At 38.0% G+C, this 20,944-nt stretch overlaps 1 protein-coding gene across 1 annotated transcript; it reads right to left on the bottom strand.

Moving 5' to 3' along the window:
• Positions 1 to 4,649: 4,649 nt before the first annotated feature.
• Positions 4,650 to 20,639, bottom strand: LOC127661978 (U3 small nucleolar RNA-associated protein 15 homolog). Its single transcript, XM_052152968.1, has 13 exons — positions 20,517 to 20,639; positions 20,082 to 20,201; positions 18,157 to 18,249; positions 15,453 to 15,637; positions 15,158 to 15,336; positions 12,496 to 12,621; positions 12,054 to 12,189; positions 9,817 to 9,898; positions 9,573 to 9,728; positions 9,317 to 9,418; positions 9,035 to 9,168; positions 5,543 to 5,601; positions 4,650 to 5,051 (listed from the first exon to the last, which is right to left on the bottom strand). The coding sequence occupies exons 2-13, from the start codon at positions 20,169 to 20,171 to the stop codon at positions 4,855 to 4,857; spliced, it is 1,539 nt and encodes a 512-aa protein (XP_052008928.1). The 5' UTR covers positions 20,172 to 20,201; positions 20,517 to 20,639; the 3' UTR covers positions 4,650 to 4,854.
• Between the last annotated feature and the right edge of the window lie 305 nt (positions 20,640 to 20,944).

Here is a 20,944-nt window from a genome sequence, read left to right as displayed (position 1 = left end):
GTAACCTCGGTTCCCTGAGAGGAGGGAACGAGTATATAGATTGCCGTTATACCAACCAGTGGTCAACATCATTTCAAGACTCACATGTCTTTGGCAAGCCTAGGACTAATGGATTTATTTATATAAATTATTGCCGTTATAAAGAAAAATGCACACGTTTGCTAGCAAGTGAAAAGTTCTGATAATTATTGTGTCACTACACACACGCACACATATCTTCGCTACAGAAGCCAGAGATAATTTTCTGTGTACATGACGTCAACACGCATGGGCGAATGACACATATATACGATGCAATTTCCAGCAAAATCCGTCCCGACGGCTCTAAGATATAAATCGTTATTATAGGTTAATCAAAGTGTATTTTAGTAAACACATGGTTTGGAAGACGGATTTTTGTTGCACTCTCTCAATAACATTTAGATTTTTTTTTCTTAACAAAAAAAGTTTCAGAGTAGCTTTAAGTAAAATTTGGTAAAAAAAAAATAAAAATTAAAATTGGGGTGAAAACATTTTATTGAGGCCGACCCAAAAGTAATTTCCTAGCTGTGCCCTTACCTCAAAGATATGTCAGCAAGACTTTGTGGTAAGAATATACAAAATACAACTTCTACAATTTCTGCAAATATCAGCAGAAAACCAAAGACGCACTGACACAGGGATTATTCTCTGACCATTTCAATGATTGGGCAACAGCATTCCCATGGCAGTCTGACAAGTTTGCTTCCTTTTGTTTTCCCTTTCACCCCACATTTGTAAAAGTTCAGCATGTTTCGGTGAGGTCACAAGATCAGAGAGTTTTGTAATGAGTCAGGCAGCTTGTAGCTGTAAGCTCTGTGTGGCAGTGACCTCTCTCCTGGGGGTCAGAGATGCAAAAATAGTGTCCAAGTTCTGCTTCCCAACCCATCATCTCCAACCAGTGCTGTATCAACCGCTCCACTATAGGAGACTGGGGAATAACCTGCTGATACAGATACACACACACATTTATAAGGCATCATTTTCAACTGTGTTATTCATTTACACCACACAATGAAACTTTAAGACATTACAGCAGCATATTTTGTTACAGTATGATTTTAAAAGCTGTTTTGGAAGCATGTGTGTTGTGAAATGCAAAATACAAAATAACGGCACTCACACAATTTTTGTTTACTAAAATATAACTAAAACTAGTTTGTTTTTCAAATGATCTTAAACAAAAAAATTAGGCTTCAAAACTTAAACTAAAATTACAGAATACATTCTTGTTTTTGATGCACATTATATTGTAAAATTTGAAACTTTATATCCACAGTAAAACGAGTCCTATATCGATATAAAATGAAAGGCTGCTCAGCAAGGAAGAAGCCACTGCTCCAAAACCGCCATAATAAAGCCAGACTACAGTTTGCAAATGCACATGGGGACTTTTTGGAGAAAAGTCCTCTGGTCTGATGAAACAAAATTTTAACTGTTTGGCGGTAATGGCCATCGTTATGTTTGGAGGAAAAGGGGTGTGGCTTGCAAGCCGAAGAACACCATCCCAACCATGAAGCGTTGCTTGTTGCTTTGCTGAAAAAGGGACTCGTGCACTTCACAAAATAGACGACATCACGAGGAAGGAAAATTATGTGGAAATATTGAAGCAACATCTCAAGACATCAGCCAGGAAGACAAAGCTCGGTCGCAAATGGGTCTTCCAAATGGACAATGACCCCAAGCACACCTCCAAAGTTGTGGCAAAATGGATCAAGAACAACAGACTCAAGGTACTGGAGTGGCCATCATAAAGCCCTGACCTCAATTTGATTGAAAATTTGTGGCAGAACTGAAAAAGCATGTGCGAGCAAGGAGGCCTTCACACCTGACTCAGTTACACCAGTTCTGTCTGGAGGAATGGGACAAAATTCCAGCAACTTATTGTGAGAAGCTTGTGGAAGGATCCCCAAAACATCTGACCCAAGTTAAACAATTTAAAGGCAATGCAACCAAATACTAACAAAGTGTATGTAAACTTCTGACCCACTGTGAATGTGATGAAAGAAATAAAAGCTGAAAAATATCATTCTCCACTATTATTCTGACATTTCACAATCTTAAAATAAAGTAGTGACCCAAACTGACCTAAGACAGAGAATGTTTTCTATGAATTATTTGGCTAAGATTCTAAGGTGTATGTAAACTTCTGACTTCAACTGTGTATACACCATCTGCCAAATGTTTTGAATAATGCACAGAATGGAAAGAAATTGGTACTTTTATTTACCAAAGTGGTATTTGAATGATCACAATGTATAGTCAGGACATTAATAATGGGGAAAAATGACCATTACAATAAAACAAATTTTTTTTTTTTAATTCAGAACTTCTTAAACTGCATCAAAGAGTTCTCACCAAAAAATCCTCCATGTGCAGCAATGACAGATTTGCAGATCCTTGTTATTCTAGCTGTCAGTTTGTCCAGATACTCCGGTGACCTTTGATCCCACACTTCCTGTAGCACTTGACCTTTCACCCCACACTTCCTGTAGCACTTGCCATAGATGTGTCTGTCTTGTCGGGCACTTCTCACACACCTTACAGTCTAGCTGATCCCACAAAAGCTCAATGGGGTTTAGATCCATAACACTCTTTTCCAATTATCTGTTGTCCAATGTCTGTGTTTCTTTGCCCACTCAAACCTTTTCTTTTTGTTTTTCTGTTTCAAAAGTGGCTTTTTCTTTGCAATTCTTCCCATAAGTCCTCCTGAGTCTTCTCTTTACTGTTGTACATGAAACTGGTGTTGAGCGGGTAGAATTCAATGAAGCTGTCAGCGGAGGACATGTGAGGCGTCTATTTCTCAAACTAGAGACTCTGATGTACTTATCCTCTTGTTTAGTTGCACATCTGGTCTTCCACATCTCTTTCTGTCCTTGTTAGAGACAGTTGTGCTTTGTCTTTGAAGACTGTAGTTACACCTTTGTATGAAATCTGCAGTTTTTTGGAAATTTCAAGCATTGTATCGCCTTCATTCCTCAAAACAATGATTGACTGACAGTTTCTTTTTTTTTTTTACCATTTTTGACCTTAAGACATGCCAGTCTATTGCATACTGAGACAACTCAAAAACAAAAGACAACGTTAAGCTTCATTTAACGAACCAAATATCTTTCAACTGTGTTTGATATAATGGAAAGTGATTTTTTAGTACCAAATGATCAATTTATCATGATTACTCAAGGATAAGGTGGAGGAGTGATGCTGCTGTCTAGATTTGATCAAAAATTACTTTTTTTCAAATAGTGATGTGCCGTTTTTTACATCAGTAATGTCCGACTATACTTTGTGATCAGTTGAACGCCACTTTGGCGAATTAAAGAACTAATTTCCTTCCGAAACAGCAAAATCTGAACATTATTCCAAGCTTTTGGCCACCAGTATAAAAAAAAAAAAATATATATATATATATATATATATATATATATACACACACACACACATACCAGTTAGTTCCGGTCCTCGAATCTGATTGGATGAGAGATGTTCCAAGAGCACTGATGTCTCAGTACATCATCACTCCGATGCTTCACTGTGTGTGTGTGTCACTTGTGTTCGTGCAGTTCTAAACTAAAGTGTAAGAGCAGTGCAGATGTGTTAAGAGCTATATGTGTCTCTTTACTTTTAATTTTGTGACATTACAGATTTTAGCCAGCAGGTGGAGACAGAAGACCCTTTTTGTGTGTAATATATGTCAGTTTGGTGACAAAGTGAGTCAGCATCAGTCAGTGTTTTCATTGATCAGCACCACATGATCGCTCATATTACCACTACACTACTAAAGCTAGGAAATAGCTTTACGGCTTTAAACTAACAACTTCAGCATTAAGGCTCATCACAGCTGAGACACACAACAGACTGATTAATTACACAAACTCAAGGTGCTTACTTCTTACTGGACTATCCACATTGGAGAGGACAAAATGGTGGAGATAGCGGTTTCAATAGTGAAAAACTTTTGCACACCGGCTACCGCAAAATAGGGAGGAATACCCCTGCATGGCCGCTATTTTTTCACTGAGAAAACAAGATGCATTTGACCAAAATGGCATTATCCTCAGAAAGCTGACTAACACACTAGAGCATCCTCAACATGTGCTCCATATCTCTCTCTCACCACACACACACACACACACACACACACACACACACACACACACACACACACACACACACACACACACTTTTCTTCAATAACATGTTAGAAACAGCCCAAGCTGTGATACTAGTAGTTCCGAAGTGATGTTTTTGAGAGGCTTGGATGCATCATTTGATTTGAGCCAGCAATGGCAGATTCTGATACGTGGTAAAAGACAGTTCCATGCACAAATTAGTTTTTTGTGACTGTACGGTTTTTCCTAATTTTTTTAAATGTACTTGTTCATTGAACTGTTGTATATAAGCAAAATCACATGAGCAAGAGTGCTATATGACCCTAAATCAGCACTGCTGTAATTACCTATGGCCGAATCACAGCAGTGCTGATGTACGGCCATATCGCACTCTTGTTCGTGTCATATTGCTTGACAATATTAATTCTACTATAATGACCCTGACACAAACATGCACATTTCATAGGAAGGAAATCTCTGGCTAGTGCATGGAAAATAATTCTCTGTCACAACTGGATGTTCACTTCTTTATTCTCATTCTCTCATGTGAACCAAAGACGCACTGACACAGGGATTATTTCCTGACCATTTCAATGATTGGGCAACAGCATTCCCATGGCAGTCTGACATGTTTGTTTCCTTTCGTTTTCCCGTTCACCCCACATTTGTAAAAGTCCAGCATGTTTCGGTGAGGTCACAAGATCAGAGAGTTTTGTAATGAAAGTCAGGCAGCTTGTAGCTGTAAGCTCTGTGAGGCAGCGACCTCTCTCCTGGGGGTCAGAGATGCGAAAATAGTGTCCAAGATGCCCAAAACCTGAAGAAGCTCCTGCTGAAGTTCTGCTTCCCGACCCATCAGCTCCAACAAACGCTGTAGCAACCGCTCTACTATAGGAGACTGGGGAATAACCTGCTGATACAGATCTACACACACACACACACACACACACACACACACACACACACACACACACACACACACACACACACACACACACACACACACTTGTTTGTTTTTCAAATGATTTTAAACAAAAATAAATTTTCAAGGCTTCAAAACTTAAACTAAAATTACCGAATACATTCTCGTTTTTGATGCACATTATATTGTAACATTTAAAACTTTCATAACCTGCATTTATTAAACATGAAAACACAAATTGACAGCAATGACTCTACATGTCTAAAATATACTGAAATATCCAAACTAGCAAACAATGAACCTTGAGTTAAAACTAAAGGTAATTAACTAAATTGAAAGAATTCTAAACTCTAATGACCCTGACACAAACATGCACATTTCATATGAATGAAACCTCTGGTTAGTGCATGGAAACAAATTCTCTGTCGCAACCGGACGTTCACTTCTTTATTCTCATTCGCTCATGTGTTATATTAAGCAATGTGAAACTCACCAAGAATAATATCTGCAACCGTGAGCAGTGGGCGAGAGAAGCGTGGGTCAGTGATGTGTCTGAAGAACCACAATAAACAAAAACAAGATTTAATCTTTCATTTCTAAATCCTTCTATACCATCCAAGTACACATTTTGCTCTTGAATGCCCAGATTGAATTAAACTGCGGTCAGGACTCAGACGAACACATTTTCCTGTTCTAGGACATTTCCATGTTATTCCACCAAAATACTTTTTGACTACGTCATCATAGTCAATCTTTCTTAGAATATGCGGTCATCAGAAATGTTCAGTTTCACCCTCCCTACACACGCAAACATAAACACTATGAACAAGATCTTATATTACGATAACGATATACATCACGCTATAGTAAATGTTTTACAAATCAATAAAGATTAGCTTATATATTAAATCACCATATTGTAATGTCAATATAATATATTATATAATTATACATTTTAAAGAATATAAACACTTCTTCCAGAAAACATCCAAAATTATGTAAACACTTGCATAAAACAATATTAAATGATTATAAAACACTTGCAAAAACAAATATATATATATATACACACACACTCACCTAAAGGATTATTAGGAACACCATACTAATACTGTGTTTGACCCCCTTTCGCCTTCAGAACTGCCTTAATTCTACGTGGCATTGATTCAACAAGGTGCTGAAAGCATTCTTTAGAAATGTTGGCCCATATTGATAGGATAGCATCTTGCAGTTGATGGAGATTTGTGGGATGCACATCCAGGGCACGAAGCTCCCGTTCCACCACATCCCAAAGATGCTCTATTGGGTTGAGATCTGGTGACTGTGGGGGCCATTTTAGTACAGTGAACTCATTGTCATGTTCAAGAAACCAATTTGAAATGATTCGAGCTTTGTGACATGGTGCATTATCCTGCTGGAAGTAGCCATCAGAGGATGGGTACATGGTGGCCATAAAGGGATGGACATGGTCAGAAACAATGCTCAGGTAGGCCGTGGCATTTAAACAATGCCCAATTGGCACTAAGGGGCCTAAAGTGTGCCAAGAAAACATCCCGCACACCATTCCACCACCACCACCACCAGCCTGCACAGTGGTAACAAGGCATGATGGATCCATGTTCTCATTCTGTTTACGCCAAATTCTGACTCTACCATCTGAATGTCTCAACAGAAATCGAGACTCATCAGACCAGGCAACATTTTTCCAGTCTTCAACTGTCCAATTTTGGTGAGCTCTTGCAAATTGTAGCCTCTTTTTCCTATTTGTAGTGGAGATGAGTGGTACCCAGTGGGGTCTTCTGCTGTTGTAGCCCATCCGCCTCAAGGTTGTGCGTGTTGTGGCTTCACAAATGCTTTGCTGCATACCTCGGTTGTAACGAGTGGTTATTTCAGGTAAAGTTGCTCTTCTATCAGCTTGAATCAGTCGGCCCATTCTCCTCTGACCTCTAGCATCAACAAGGCATTTTCAGCCCACAGGACTGCCGCATACTGGATGTTTTTCCTTTTCACACCATTCTTTGTAAACCCTAGAAATGGTTGTGCATGAAAATCCCAGTAACTGAGCAGATTGTGAAATACTCAGACCGGCCCGTCTGGCACCAACAACCATGCCACGCTCAAAATTGCTTAAATCACCTTTCTTTCCCATTCTGACATTCAGTTTGGAGTTCAGGAGATTGTCTTGACCAGGACCACACCCCTAAATGCATTGAAGCAACTGCCATGTGATTGGTTGATTAGATAATTGCATTAATGAGAAATTGAACAGGTGTTCCTAATAATCCTTTAGGTGAGTGTATATATTTGGGCTGTCAATCGATTACAATTTTAATCAAATTAATTACATGATGTCCCGATTAATTAATAGCGATTAATTGCATACTGAGAAATACATGCTGAGAAAGTCCCTCATATAACAATAATTCAATATATAATGATTAAATAATTATACATAGTTATCATTAAATATAAAAAAATTATATATAAAATATTCAGATATTTAAAATGCATTACATTCTTGTAGCAGAAGAGTTCATCATTGATAAGACAAAAATCAGCTTTAGAATACAATGTATTGTTTATTACCATATTATTGATCATAAGTCGATCATTGGCACACAGTTCACAGCAATCCATTACACAAGTGACTTTATCAGTCAGTTGGAGATTTATTATGAGGGCTTGTTTAAGGACCCGTCAATCTACACCTGCGTCAGACATGCTTGTGTAGCGTCTCCAGTGCGGTGCGTCATAAATATACATTTTTAGGTCTCTGTGTCAAGTTAAATATAGTTTAATACTTGGAACAAATCATGAGATTTCTTAGTTTGGCGTTTGAACGCAAGAATGTAACGCATGTTTGTGTTGTTCTGCTGAAGTGTTTTCTTCACAGTATAAACTGTGTGTTGCTCATACAGCTGAAGTTTCACTTACTGCCCTCTGGAGTAAACAGGTGGTACTACAAATTTGCATTTCTCAGGAATCTTCCTTATTACGGTCCGGGAGCATTTCGATTAATTGCGTTAATTTTTTATAAAATAAATCGCACTGAATTAACGCGTTAAATCGACAGCCCTAATATATATATCTATATATATCTATCTATCTATCTATATATCTATCTATCTATCTATCTATCTATCTATATATATATATATATATATATATATATATATATATATATATATATATATATATATATATATATATATATATAGCAGAATTAATGCAGAGCACATATTTTGGCTTTCATAATATTTGCGTTCTTCATTTTAAGGTAAACAAATTGCTTGTATTACGAGTGATTATTGTTGTGTGACAGTTTGCATATTATGTTTTTCTGCTCTGTATTGGGTTTAGTGAACCTACACCACAGATGTTGCACCCGTTTTTATAACTAGCTTCTCTTCGTTTTCTTGGCTTGTTTGGGAGTCATCCTGTTCTGTGGGATGTTTTTTCAGGGTTTTTCCTGGGTCAAAACTGAGGAGTGATCCTGCTCTGTGATCTCCTGTAAGATTCAGGAATCCTGCTGGACTTGTGCGCACTTGCGTGCTCCAGAGATAGATATATATATATATATATAGATAGATACGCCCAGCCCTATCTCAAACTACATATATTTGTATGTATCTGAATATATTGCAAAACAATTAAAATATTGTTTCTCTGCTTAGAAACACCAACTTTAAATCAATAGTTTTATAATTTCCCATCGCTTTTAATTCAATTACATCATTCACGATGCTTCATGGGATTGTAGTTCATTCCCTCATTAAAGATGTTACGTACACGGTCTTGAATCTTTGTATTTTAATATAGTAACCGTTTTATGAAAGTTATAAAGCACTAGAGGGCATGCCACTTTGTCCGTCTTGCCTCACAACACCCTTTAGCCGTGACTATATCCACAATATCAAGTGCCATTTTGGTCAATAACTGTCTTGCATAAAGATCTGAATGAGAGATGAGTGTTGTAGTTACATACTTGAGAAGGAAGTTGAGTATTTTGGTTAAGCTCTCTTCATTTCGTCCCGCGAGAGCGTTCTTCAGAGTTCCTCTGCGGTTCAGCTCCATTATAACGGCAACAGTCACCTCCGGTTTACTGGTACGTCTCCATGTCTGATCAAACATGCACATTCACACACAGGTAAACTGATGCCTACATCAACGAACAATCAATCAAGGTAATAATGTTTAACTATCAATTCCGACAGCATATATATGTGTGTGTGTGTGTGTGTGTGTGTGTGTGTGTGTGTGTGTTTACCTCCAGAGCTGTGTCCAGAGCTTTGGACACCTGGAAGCTTTTTAGCTGTTTGTCATATTTCTGTAGGTGTTGTTTCACTGCTTTACTGACCAAGAAGTCATCCTAAAAGAGACAAAAAAGGCAGTAAGAATCAACTGAAGTAATAAAATCAGATTAAATGAGACCATGATTATAACCAGTACAATAAGTGTAGCATTAGATGATTATTACAGGGCAACTAGCATACATATACAACATATTTAAAAAAAGGAAACACCTGTTTAGGGACAAAGTTCTTCCCCTTGACAAAGACTCTGTATGCAGGGCCCCGTCGCCTTCGACCAGTCGATGGCTCTTTGTCTTCTTTGTGTTTCCTGTGTCGGATACTCAACACGCCATTGGTCATCCCCACAGCAACAACTTCATCATCAGGCTATAAAGGACACCAAAAATCAACATCTTACATCTCAATTAATCAAGTGAGAGACATAAAAGGAAAAACACTCTTTTGTAAGACGTACCGCCACAGCCAGACTGAGAATAGACGCCGCACAGTCGAAATTATGTACAACTTTATAAGAGGAGTTATACACTTTGACATGCCTGAAATAGAAAGTAAACAGAAGTTATAAATCTATAGCTTTCTAACAGCTATCAATTCAAATAAAAAAGCAGGTGACATTTATAGACATTACACTTTTTCAGTCGTCGTGGTTCCGGAAGTACAAACCAGCTTCAAGGTGAATTAATCAAATCAGTGAGTGAAAATATCATAAGCCACATGCACTCTGTGTGTGTGTGTGTGTAATAATGACCGTGACAGGGCGGAGGGCGGGGCAGGGTCGTGATGTTGCACACCCGGCCCCTAATCAGGCTAATCAAGCCTCAGAGAGGGATAAAGGCTGACTGGAGACTGCAGTGCGAGAGAGAGAGAGAGAGAGAGAGAGAGAGAGAGAGAGATTTACGGGCAGCTGTCCGACACCTTTGTGTGTTTGTCTTTTTGTTTCAGTTCTTCCATTAAAATATTATTTAAGCCGGTTCTCGCCTCCTTTCCCATAATCCCTTTACACTGGTGCCAAAATCCGGGAAGGAAGAGGGATACGCAGTAGAGGAGTTCTCGCAGCTACCATCCACCCCAACGGAGCAGCCACAGCCATCCACCAGAGGATGGAGGAGCCTGGAAGCAGAGGAACGGCCGACCGAGAGGGGAGGGGGGGCTCCCAACCAACCTCTGGCAGCGGTTACCACTGCCAGGAGCGGGGGAGACCCCTACAGTGCACCAAAAACGCGGCGGGGCGTTCCGTTCACCAGGGGCCGGAGGACTGCCTCCGATCCACCTGGAGAGGTGTGGCTGTCGTCTGCTAGAGGATGGAGGAGTGGTCGAAGACCAAGCTACGACGTACCAGAGAACCGCAGAGTACGCTTTTCTTTCTTCTCTCTCTCTCTTCCGCTACGCGTCGGCATTTCCCTCTCTTTTAAAATGTACTTTGGTTTTAAGGGGGTACTCCACTGTTACAGGGAGTACCCCCTGTGTTTTTAATTATTGTTGTTTCCCTCCCCCTCTCCCTTTCCAGATTCAGGAAGGCGGGGATGACCTGCCGGCAGACAGTGCGGAAGCCACGGCCTTCCCCAGGGAAAGGGGGTGGGGGGGGGTTACGTCATGCCCGGCCTGAGAGAACGAGGGAGGAATGTGGCAGGACAGAGGCTAATCAAGCCTCAGAGAGGGATAAAGGCCGACTGGAGACTGCAGTGCGAGAGAGAGAGATTTACGGGCAGCTGTCCGACACCTTTGTGTGTTTGTCTTTTTGGTTTCAGTTCTTCATTAAAATATTATTTATATTGTTAAGCCGGTTCTTGCCTCCTCCTTTCCATTAATCCCTTTACAATGACAAAGAGCAGAGTACTTTATTCCCTGTGAAGTGTGCAGAACATGCAGACTATATATTATATATTATTAAATCATAGCCTTTTGTGGTTTAATAAGCACATTAGCCCATACAGCGAACTGCTTATCCAGAGGTGAGAAGTGAAGCCATCAAAAACATCAGTTTTTTTCTGCCAAAATAAAAGCTCCATTTACCTAAACACATTCAATTGAAAATATGTGACAAATATATTACTTCAGTATGGTCAAATTTAATATTCAATGTTGTAGTAGTAGTAATAATAATAATAATAATAATACATCAATAATAATTACATTTTATTCAAGCAATATCTCATCCAATTGTTGAATCACTGCTTTCATTAATACAGTGATGCTCTACTGTACTGTATTTGCCCAAATATTATTATTATTAATAATAAAAACTATTTGGGGTTTTGGATTGTGCTCTGAGGATCAGTACAGATGCTCTTTATTTAATACAAATAATGCAAAGGTATGTTGAACCATAATTGTTCCATTTTAATTTGATTAAAATCACATTAATTTCATTAGACATTTTATTTTATGATAAAAATGTAATTAAACGTTAAAACCCAGAATTCATCGAAAATATAAATGGAAAACAGAATTTGGGAAATAAAAATCAAATGGATTTCATACTTTTAGGCTAATGCTTTGAGTAGTTCTTCATCAGGAATTCTGCTATTAAACACTTTTTAAAAAATCAAGTTGAAATAACATGGACTTCAACAGTGCATTAGCAACCTCAGAGCTTTTAAGTTTTGTAAGTTATCATTAATGGATACAAGGAATGAGAGTATTACTTCCGGAACCAGACTGTTGCACTCTATTGCAAATAGATATAAATACCTGTCCAGTGAGCCTGTGAGCAGTCTGTTTCCTGTTGAGCTCAGACATGCACACGTCACTGTTTTGTGATGATTCTTAAGAGAAACAAGCTGCTGTCCGCCTTTCAAAAGATCCCAAATTTTCACATAACGCCCTCCTGAAACAGACACAATCAAACTTCAACTCAAACAAGACCATCCTAAGCAATTGTAAATAGCCAATATACATACACAGAGCCACTTGTGACCGCATATATAATTATACATAAAGTTTATATGTACAGTATATCTAAAATATCACTCACACTCAAATGACCGATATTATTCATTTTCCTTAATTCAATTATTTAGTAGACATTGGCATCTGTAATTTTATTGTTGCTGCAATTATATAAAAAGGGTTTATTTTAGTAGGAAGTAATACTAATCGCTGATTGGTTGACTGCTGGTTTGGTGTTATGTACCTGTGGATACCAGCAGGGCCTCTGAAGGATATATCAACACACACTCCACAGGGTGGCCATGTTGCATTGTCATCACACTGCCTCCCGACCGCACGTCAAACAACTTCACTGTGTGATCATATGAACCTGAAACAAGAGAGGGGTCAACATACAGGGCAAAGGTCAAAGTCTAACCTTGCCATTTTAAGATGATCACAATTGGCCGGTAACAAGTGTCTGTTTGTCTGTTGATTGGTACCCACATTTTTTCCCCCACCATTTCCAGCAGGGTCAGAAATGAAGGGAGGTTCAGGGCAAAAATGGCACTGAAATTGAAAAAATGCCCCCAAAATTCATAATTGAAGGGCAAAAAATGCCCTCTTAATGAATCGCTCTATTCAGGCCTAAATATACATAATACTGAATATAGTACAAATTGATGTTATTTTAATACAAATTTGCTATTCATACTGACGATTTATCCATTGTTTTATTTCACCTTAAGGATTTGACATAAAAGGATGTCACCTTGTATTTTTTGATTATTTGGTTTAAAAAGTGCCCGATAAAAGCTGGATACAGATTTCTAAAAATCATTTTGATTTGGACTGATTTGATAACAAATTTGTGAACCATTTTGACCCATTCATTGACTCAAAAGAACGAGTCGCTCACGAATCAGACATCACTATGGCTTGTTTTACTCTACAGTACACAAAAATGATAATTTCAGCATATTTGCCACTATTAAATTGTGCTAAGTATATTTAAGCATACATGTAATAACAATAAGCGGCTACCCTGTTCTCTAGATATTAGCATTGGGTATCAGTAGTAGTGCACACTAAGAAAGACAAACTACTTAGGATTGTTTATTGCACCAAAAGTGATTTGCAAGAAAACGCATTACATATAGTACATGTACATACAGGCTACTTGGAAAACAACAAAATGCTGGGCATAACTAGGAGAGTATTACATATTCCAAGGGCTATTTTGGTCCTATTCAACACGATTTTAAAGAATAAAAAAAAAATGTACGCAATTAATCATGCACCCGGACCGTTACAAGGAATATTCATTCCATCTGAGCAATTCAAGCTTGGAGAACCACCTGTTTTCTCCAGGGGGCAGTAAGCGAAACTCCCACTGTGTAAACAACACACAGCTTATACAGACAAAGAACAAAAGACACTCACCAAGAGCAGACAACACAAGATGAAAGCAGGTTCTTGCGTACAAACACAGCTTGATAGAGCGCAAATCCGAAGGCAGGGGTCTCAAGACGTGCTTTTCCTAAGTTCTAAACTTTAACTTGACACGGCGACCTAAAAATGGAACGTTTGTGACGTGACAACCGAGATGGTCCAAAAGCATCCATCTGGTGCAGGTGTACATTGACACGTCATTAATCAAGACCTTGTAATAAATCTCGGACCGATTGATGAATTCAATGGCAAAATTGATTGCTGTGAACTGTAGGCCAATGATAGGCTTATGTTCAATAATATGGAAATAAACAATATATTGCATTCTATAGACACTTTTTGTCTTTTTTAATGCTTCACTTGTGTACCAAAACAATGTTATGCATAGTCATGAAAAAATTTGACAAATATGCCACATCTGTTGTAACTATGCAGTGCACAAATAGAAAGCTTATAGTCTGTGAGTAAAACAATATGCCTGTTGTATTCTATTTATTCATTAATGTTAGAGATTGTCTATCTAGATAGATAGATAGATAGATAGATAGATAGATAGATAGATATTTGCATTAATTATGCGGCTCAGTGACTGAGATGAAACCTCATTTTATGAGCATGTCAGGAGTTGCTACATGACAGAATATTTTACTTTTTAAAAGGCAAAATCCTCTGAATAGGCAACTTTTAAATTCTACCTCCATCTCTATGACTGATGTTTTCATGATGTTTTTTTTTTTAGAATTATTTAATCATTATATATTGAATTATTGTTGTTTGAGGGGCTAGCAAATACTTATGTATGCGATTAATTGTGATAAATTAATCGGCATAAGATGTCATTAATTCAAAAACACATTTGAATCAATTTGTAGCCCCAACATATTCTATATTTCACTATAAAAATTATTTGTACATTTTAAAATTTCCTGATATTTCCAGGTTTTCCATGACCGTGGGAAGCCTGAATCAGTAAACCAACATTAAAGTAAAATCATCTGACTACAGTCAGTTTCCTCAAGGACTCATATGCATATAACGAAAATAGAAAAGCAATATCGACTTCAACTTTAAAGTTTTGTGCACGCCAAGTCCTCAATAAACAACATTAGCAGTTACAGTAAATAGCACTATTTTATCTTATAGAGAATGATGGCTTGGAAGGATGTTTTCCCACAAAGAAAGGTCACGCAATGACTTGCGGTTGTCTCAAAAACAAACAACTTATTTAATATTTACACAAAATATTGTACACCGATTTGCCGAATCCTATGAGAAGCCCCCACCGATACAAAAAATAAAGATACTAATTAAAATACAATTATTAACTTGTTGCCAATATGAATCACATGCATGAATATTTTATTTCTCTCAATGTTAAAATGTGAAGGGCTGTATGAACTAGATTCAGAATCATGTATGTAAATGTGCTGTAAATGATCATATTTGAGGTGCAGATGTGAACTGAGAGTGGTTACCTGTGACAAAGAGGTCCGAGTTGAGTTTGCTGGGAACAGCAGCTCTGATATAATCTGTGTGTTCAGTGAATGAGTTGAGTTCAGCACCACTGGCAACATCCCACACACGGCACGACAGATCATCAGAGCCAGACACGACACGAAAACCATCAGACAGGAAGGAGGTTGCATGTACTGCCCTGAACATGAATACATGAACACATTACCACCATATTTACTTGACATTTACATCCTGATGTCTTATTGAGATTTAATAAATGTTATACAATATAAATTATTTCATTCTGGATCATACTTTGAGTGTCCTTTGAACTGTCTGAGAGCCACTCGGCCGCCGATGTCAAACAGACGGATGAGTCCTTCTTCACTTCCGGCCACTAAAAGCTTCCCATCGCCTCGGAAACTCCCCCCATATGCAGTATCCCGGAAACGAGTGAAGCTCCGTATTGGCTCTTGAGAGTGAGGGCCATATACCTGAACCTGGCACAAAACATCATGACATCAGTATACTGCATGTGTGACAGTTCCTGTAGCTCAACTTGCTCATGAATTCCATTTCCAGTAACCCACATGGAGGAATCTTACAAAACATGTCCGTGGGCATATTTTACCCCAATATCAAAAGAATAAAATCGAAATAAGGTATTATAGAAAACTAGTTTTAAAAGTTTATAGACTAACTATGTGCTACAAAAAGGTGGACTCCAATCAATGTGTAGACACATCTCAAAGATGATCCAGAGAAATGTGATGCAACTGACCTCAATTTGTGAAAATTAGCATGTTGCTAACATGTAGCTAGGCAATCCTATCACATTTCTAACATGTTATAGCATTGATCTAGTTGCTAGCATTTTGCTACCATGTTTAGCATAAAGCTAAGTGTTGCAAACACGTTGCCACGTAGCATGGCTTGCACGTTTTAACATATAGCTAGGCTTTCTAACATGTTGTCAGCATGGTGCTAGTATGTTGCTGGCAACGTCTAGCAACACAAAGCTTCATGCTAAACATGCTAACTTTGACTAGCTACATGCTAACAACATACTAGCAACATGCTGGCAACATGTTTATCTTCATGCTAAACATGATAGCAACACCTAGCTTAATGCTAAACATGTTAGCTAACATGTTTTATGAATGATCCAATAATTGGCTCTATCACTCTACTCTCCACCAAAAGCTGGTGTGTGTTTAGCGTTCTGGAGCACTACGGCTGCCGTCGCATCTTCCTGGTGGATGCTGCACACTGGTGGTGGTTAAGGAGATTCCCCCTATACTATGTAAAGCACTTTGAATGCCTAGAAAAGCACTATATAAATGTAAGGAATTATTTATAGGTAGATAGAGTGAAAGACAGATAGAAAATATAGTGGCAGACTGACAGATAGCTAGAAAGAGAGAGAGAGAGAGAGCACGCAAGCAACTTAAAGCTTGTGTTGGCCTGGGTAGCTTAGCAAGGATTGATGCTGACTACCACACCTGAAGTTGTGAGTTTGAATTCAGGGCAAGCTGAGTGACTCCAGCTAGGTCTCCTAAGCAACCAAATTGGGCCGGTTGCTAGGGAGGGTAGAGACACATGGGGTAACCTCCTCGTTGTCGCTATAATGTGGTTTTCGCTCTCGGTGGGGCGAGTGATGTGTTGTGTGCGGATGCCGCGGAGAGTAGCATGGGCCTCCACAAGTGCTACGTCTCTGCAGTAATTCGCTCAACAAATCATGTGATAAGATGTGCGGATTGACACAGTGTGTAATAGACTGGCATGTCTTAAGGTCAATATTAGGTCAAAAATTGCAAAAAAATAAATAGCTTTCTCTAGAAACTCATCAATCAATTATTGTTTTGAGGAATGAAGGTGATACAATGCTTGAAATTGCCAAAAAACTGCAGATTTCATACAAAGGTGTAACTACAGTCTTCAAAGACAAAGCACAACTGACTCTAACAAGGACAGAAAGAGATGTGGAAGTCCAGATGTGCAACTAAACAAGAGGATAAGTACATCAAAGTCTCTAGTTTGAGAAATAGACGCCTCACATGTCCTCCGCTGACGGCTTCATTGAATTCTACCCGCTCAACACCAGTTTCATGTACAACAGTAAAGAGAAGACTCAGGGGTGCAGGTTTTATGGGAAGAATCTCTTTGAAAATATCACATTGACATAAGTATTCAGACCCTTTGCTATGACACTTGAAATTTAGCTCTTTGAGATGTGCCTACAATTAGATTGGAGTCCACCTCTGGCAAATTCAATTGATTGGACATGATTTGGTAAGGCACCTGTCTATATAAGTTCTTACAGCTGAAAATGCATATCAGAGCAAAAACCAAGCCACAAGGTCAAAGGAACTGCCTGCAGAGCTCAGAGACAGGATTGTGTCGAGGTACAGATCTGGGGAATGCTGCAAATATGTTTGGCTGCACTGAAGGTTCCCAAGAGCACAGTGACCTCCTTCATCCCAAAATCCAAGTGTGCAAAGCTTGTCACATCACACCCAAAAAGACTTGAGGCTGTAATCGCTGCCAAAGATGCTTCAACTAAGTACTGACTTAAGGGTCTGAATACTTATGTCAATGTGATATTTCAGTTTTTTCTTTTTAACAAATTTGCAAACTTATCAAAAATATGTAATATTATTGACAATTAAGTATAGTCAAATTCTCATTACCTGTAATACTGTCTATAACAAAGTGATGTTTTAAGTTATAATAAAACAAAACTGTAATGCAACGTGCTTTTCTTAAATGAAAGTCAACATCAATTAAAGACAGTACAACAAATACTACTATTATTCACAAATACTGTACAGTAATATTAATTTTTTTCACATTACTGTAATGAGAATATGATTGTTTTTGCATTGCAGAAATGAAAATTGCACTTTCCAATGCACTTCGGATAAAAAGTCTACCAAATTATTATTTCAATGTAAATGTGAGATCATGTTGGTGCATGTGAAATGTGTGTGAGAGAGAGAGAGAGAGAGACTGGACTCACTCTAGTTGATGCTGTGACTGCATAATTGTAAGGTGGGAGTGGAGAAAAGTCAATCTTTGTAACAGCACCAAACTCTTTAATCTGCACAGCAGCCTGGAAGACAGAACACACAATCTGACATCAATAACCAGAGATTTTATTTCAGAAATCATAAACACATCTCAGTAGATTTGGGTAGCTAGCATGACATGTCAAACTGTGACAGCAGTGTCCAGGAGAGTGAATGTGACATGCTAAACTTAACCTTGTGCTTATACGAAATGCATTATTTAATACCATTTAAACAAGCTGATCTCAGTTCAGGAGACTCTAGGCTGTCAGTAAAGGGTTAAACTTTTGATTCACGGACCTAAACAACATGGCATCAATCACAGCGGAGTTTGTCTTTGGGAGAAATGCCAACAAAATTACATTTGGTAAAAAACCTAATTAAGTTTTTACATTTTAACCTGTTTGAGTCAAAAGATTAATCTCTATTTTTATTCACGATATGCCATTTTAAAAACGAGCGATTTTATCGCAAAACAGTGCGCTGATGAACTTCATCACTGTGCACAACATTATTACACAAGCTGGAAAATTTTGCTTTGAGACTTTATATGGAGTTAGGATGAAAATAAGGTGCATTACAAACTGTTCTGAGACCAGTGCAGACAGACAGTACACTGGAGGTTTCACTTGAAGTATTCACTAATTAGGGAGCATCCTATAGCTTTGTATGTGTATATGCATTCACTCCTAAAATCTACCAAAACTTAAGTTTCAGGCTGCAGATGTTAGGACCACTCTGACTTTCTATAGCTTGGTATTATTTAATGGGGACCTATTATGTAAAATTCACTGTTACGTGGTGTTTGAACATAAATGTGTGTTGGCAGTGTTTGCAGATTCTGTACAAAGTGATGTCACTTTCTACAGGCCCCGCCCATGACTGTTGACAAGACACTGCCGACGGACATGTTTGTTTGTGTGTTGTTTCGTTATAGCGCATAGAGAACGTTAAAACAGTATGTGTTGTTCATCCATCATTGCAAAACTGCTGAAACAACACAATAACAAATAAATACATTTATCAAATAACCATTCGAAAACTTCCTGGTTCGTTCTCAAAGTTGAGTCTCTCCCTCATCAGTGTCTGAATCTGGTTCAAACATACAGGGCTGAACACCAGTATTTTCGCTGTCAGTCATATTGCTTTTGATGTCTAGTTATCCGAAGCAGAGATGTCAAAACTCCACCCTATTCTGGATACAGGGAGCACTAGCTCATTTGCATTTAAAGACACACAAAAACAGCTAGTTTTTATTCCCAACCAAAAATTGGCATTTTCAACATGGTATAATAAATTATCTGTAGGGTATTTTGAGCTGAAACTTCAGACACGTTCTGGGGACAAAAAATATTTAAATTACATCTTGTGAAAATGGGCATAATAGGTGCCCTTTAAAATTTTGCAACTTAGTCCTGCTGTCCACATATGTGGACATACATTTTTAGGAAAACTATTTTTTTTTTTTGCATGTTTATTAGGAGCTACTAGTTACAAATCAAAAATGGGAATGGAAAATACACAGCAGTCACGCCAGGTCTCACATTGAGGTCTCTTTGTTTCTTGTGTCATTTTTAAACATGTCATTATTATGAGTTCACATGAATTGAGAGACTACATGGTATAAAAGTCATTTGTCACACTGCAGGACCATTGAAAATAAACTAGCAGAAGCAACAACAACAAAAAATTACAAATTGAGAAAAACTGGTGACCAGTCAACGCACCTAAATATACACTTTCTTGTATAAATGTATACATGAATATATATTTTAACCTAAAATCTCTATGATGATACAAAAATTCCATGGACAATTTATACACCAACTACCCACATATACGTAGTTCAATTAGTTTCCTTGAATCTTACACACACCTTATAATTCTGCCAGTACAGTGTATCCTCTGTCACTTTCTCTCCAAGTTTTGGATACGTCTGAACTTTAGTGGGTTTAAATATAGCCATTTCAGATGATGGTTAGTTCACTGTGAGGACCTGCAATACACAAATCTTCAGTCATAATGGACACACCACATAAAGTTTTGAACTATTTTCAGTAAACGGTCTACATTTATGGATCACATCCGTGTCCAAATGGTTTAAATTGTCTAAATATGGTTTATGCGAAAATTAAACACAGAAATACAGTCACTTACACAATGCAAATATATTTCTAAAACTAATAACTCGTTGCACTGTGAATTATGGACTTTCAGTCTATGAAGACAGCAGGAGCGTTACAGAATCCTTTATCAACAAACACTTTTATTACTCCAATATTTTATTTTACTATTAAAAAATATCGCTGACCTTACTGTGGCCTCGAAAACTATTGAAAATGACGTTGGAAGGTGTCCGTTTAGGTTAAAACCTAGCAAAAATGAGCCAAAAATCACGTTGTTTCTACCGACACATGGGAGCCGCCATTGTGTGACGTCACACTTCCGGTTTTAAAGAACTTTAACTACCTTCCTCGATCATATAAATTGTATTTATTGATATACTATGGACATGCAGTCGGTTTTAGGTCGTGGATTACCATGTTAATAAATGGTACATTATATGTATACCCTATAATATAATATGGTACTAATCCAGTACCGTGCTATTTTAAAGTACCAAGGTATTATTATCTTAGTCGCAAGAAAGGAAAGGTAAGGAAAGCTATGAAAACTATAAACTATATAAAAAAAATTATCGTTACTTGCTACCACGAAAAAAAAAATAGAAAAAAATAT

This window comes from Xyrauchen texanus, chromosome 21, assembly GCF_025860055.1.
Source record: "Xyrauchen texanus isolate HMW12.3.18 chromosome 21, RBS_HiC_50CHRs, whole genome shotgun sequence".
NCBI classification, from domain to species: Eukaryota; Metazoa; Chordata; class Actinopteri; order Cypriniformes; family Catostomidae; genus Xyrauchen; species Xyrauchen texanus.
The sequence above is the reverse complement of the archived record's forward strand: the minus strand, read 5'-3'. Positions and strand labels throughout refer to the sequence as shown.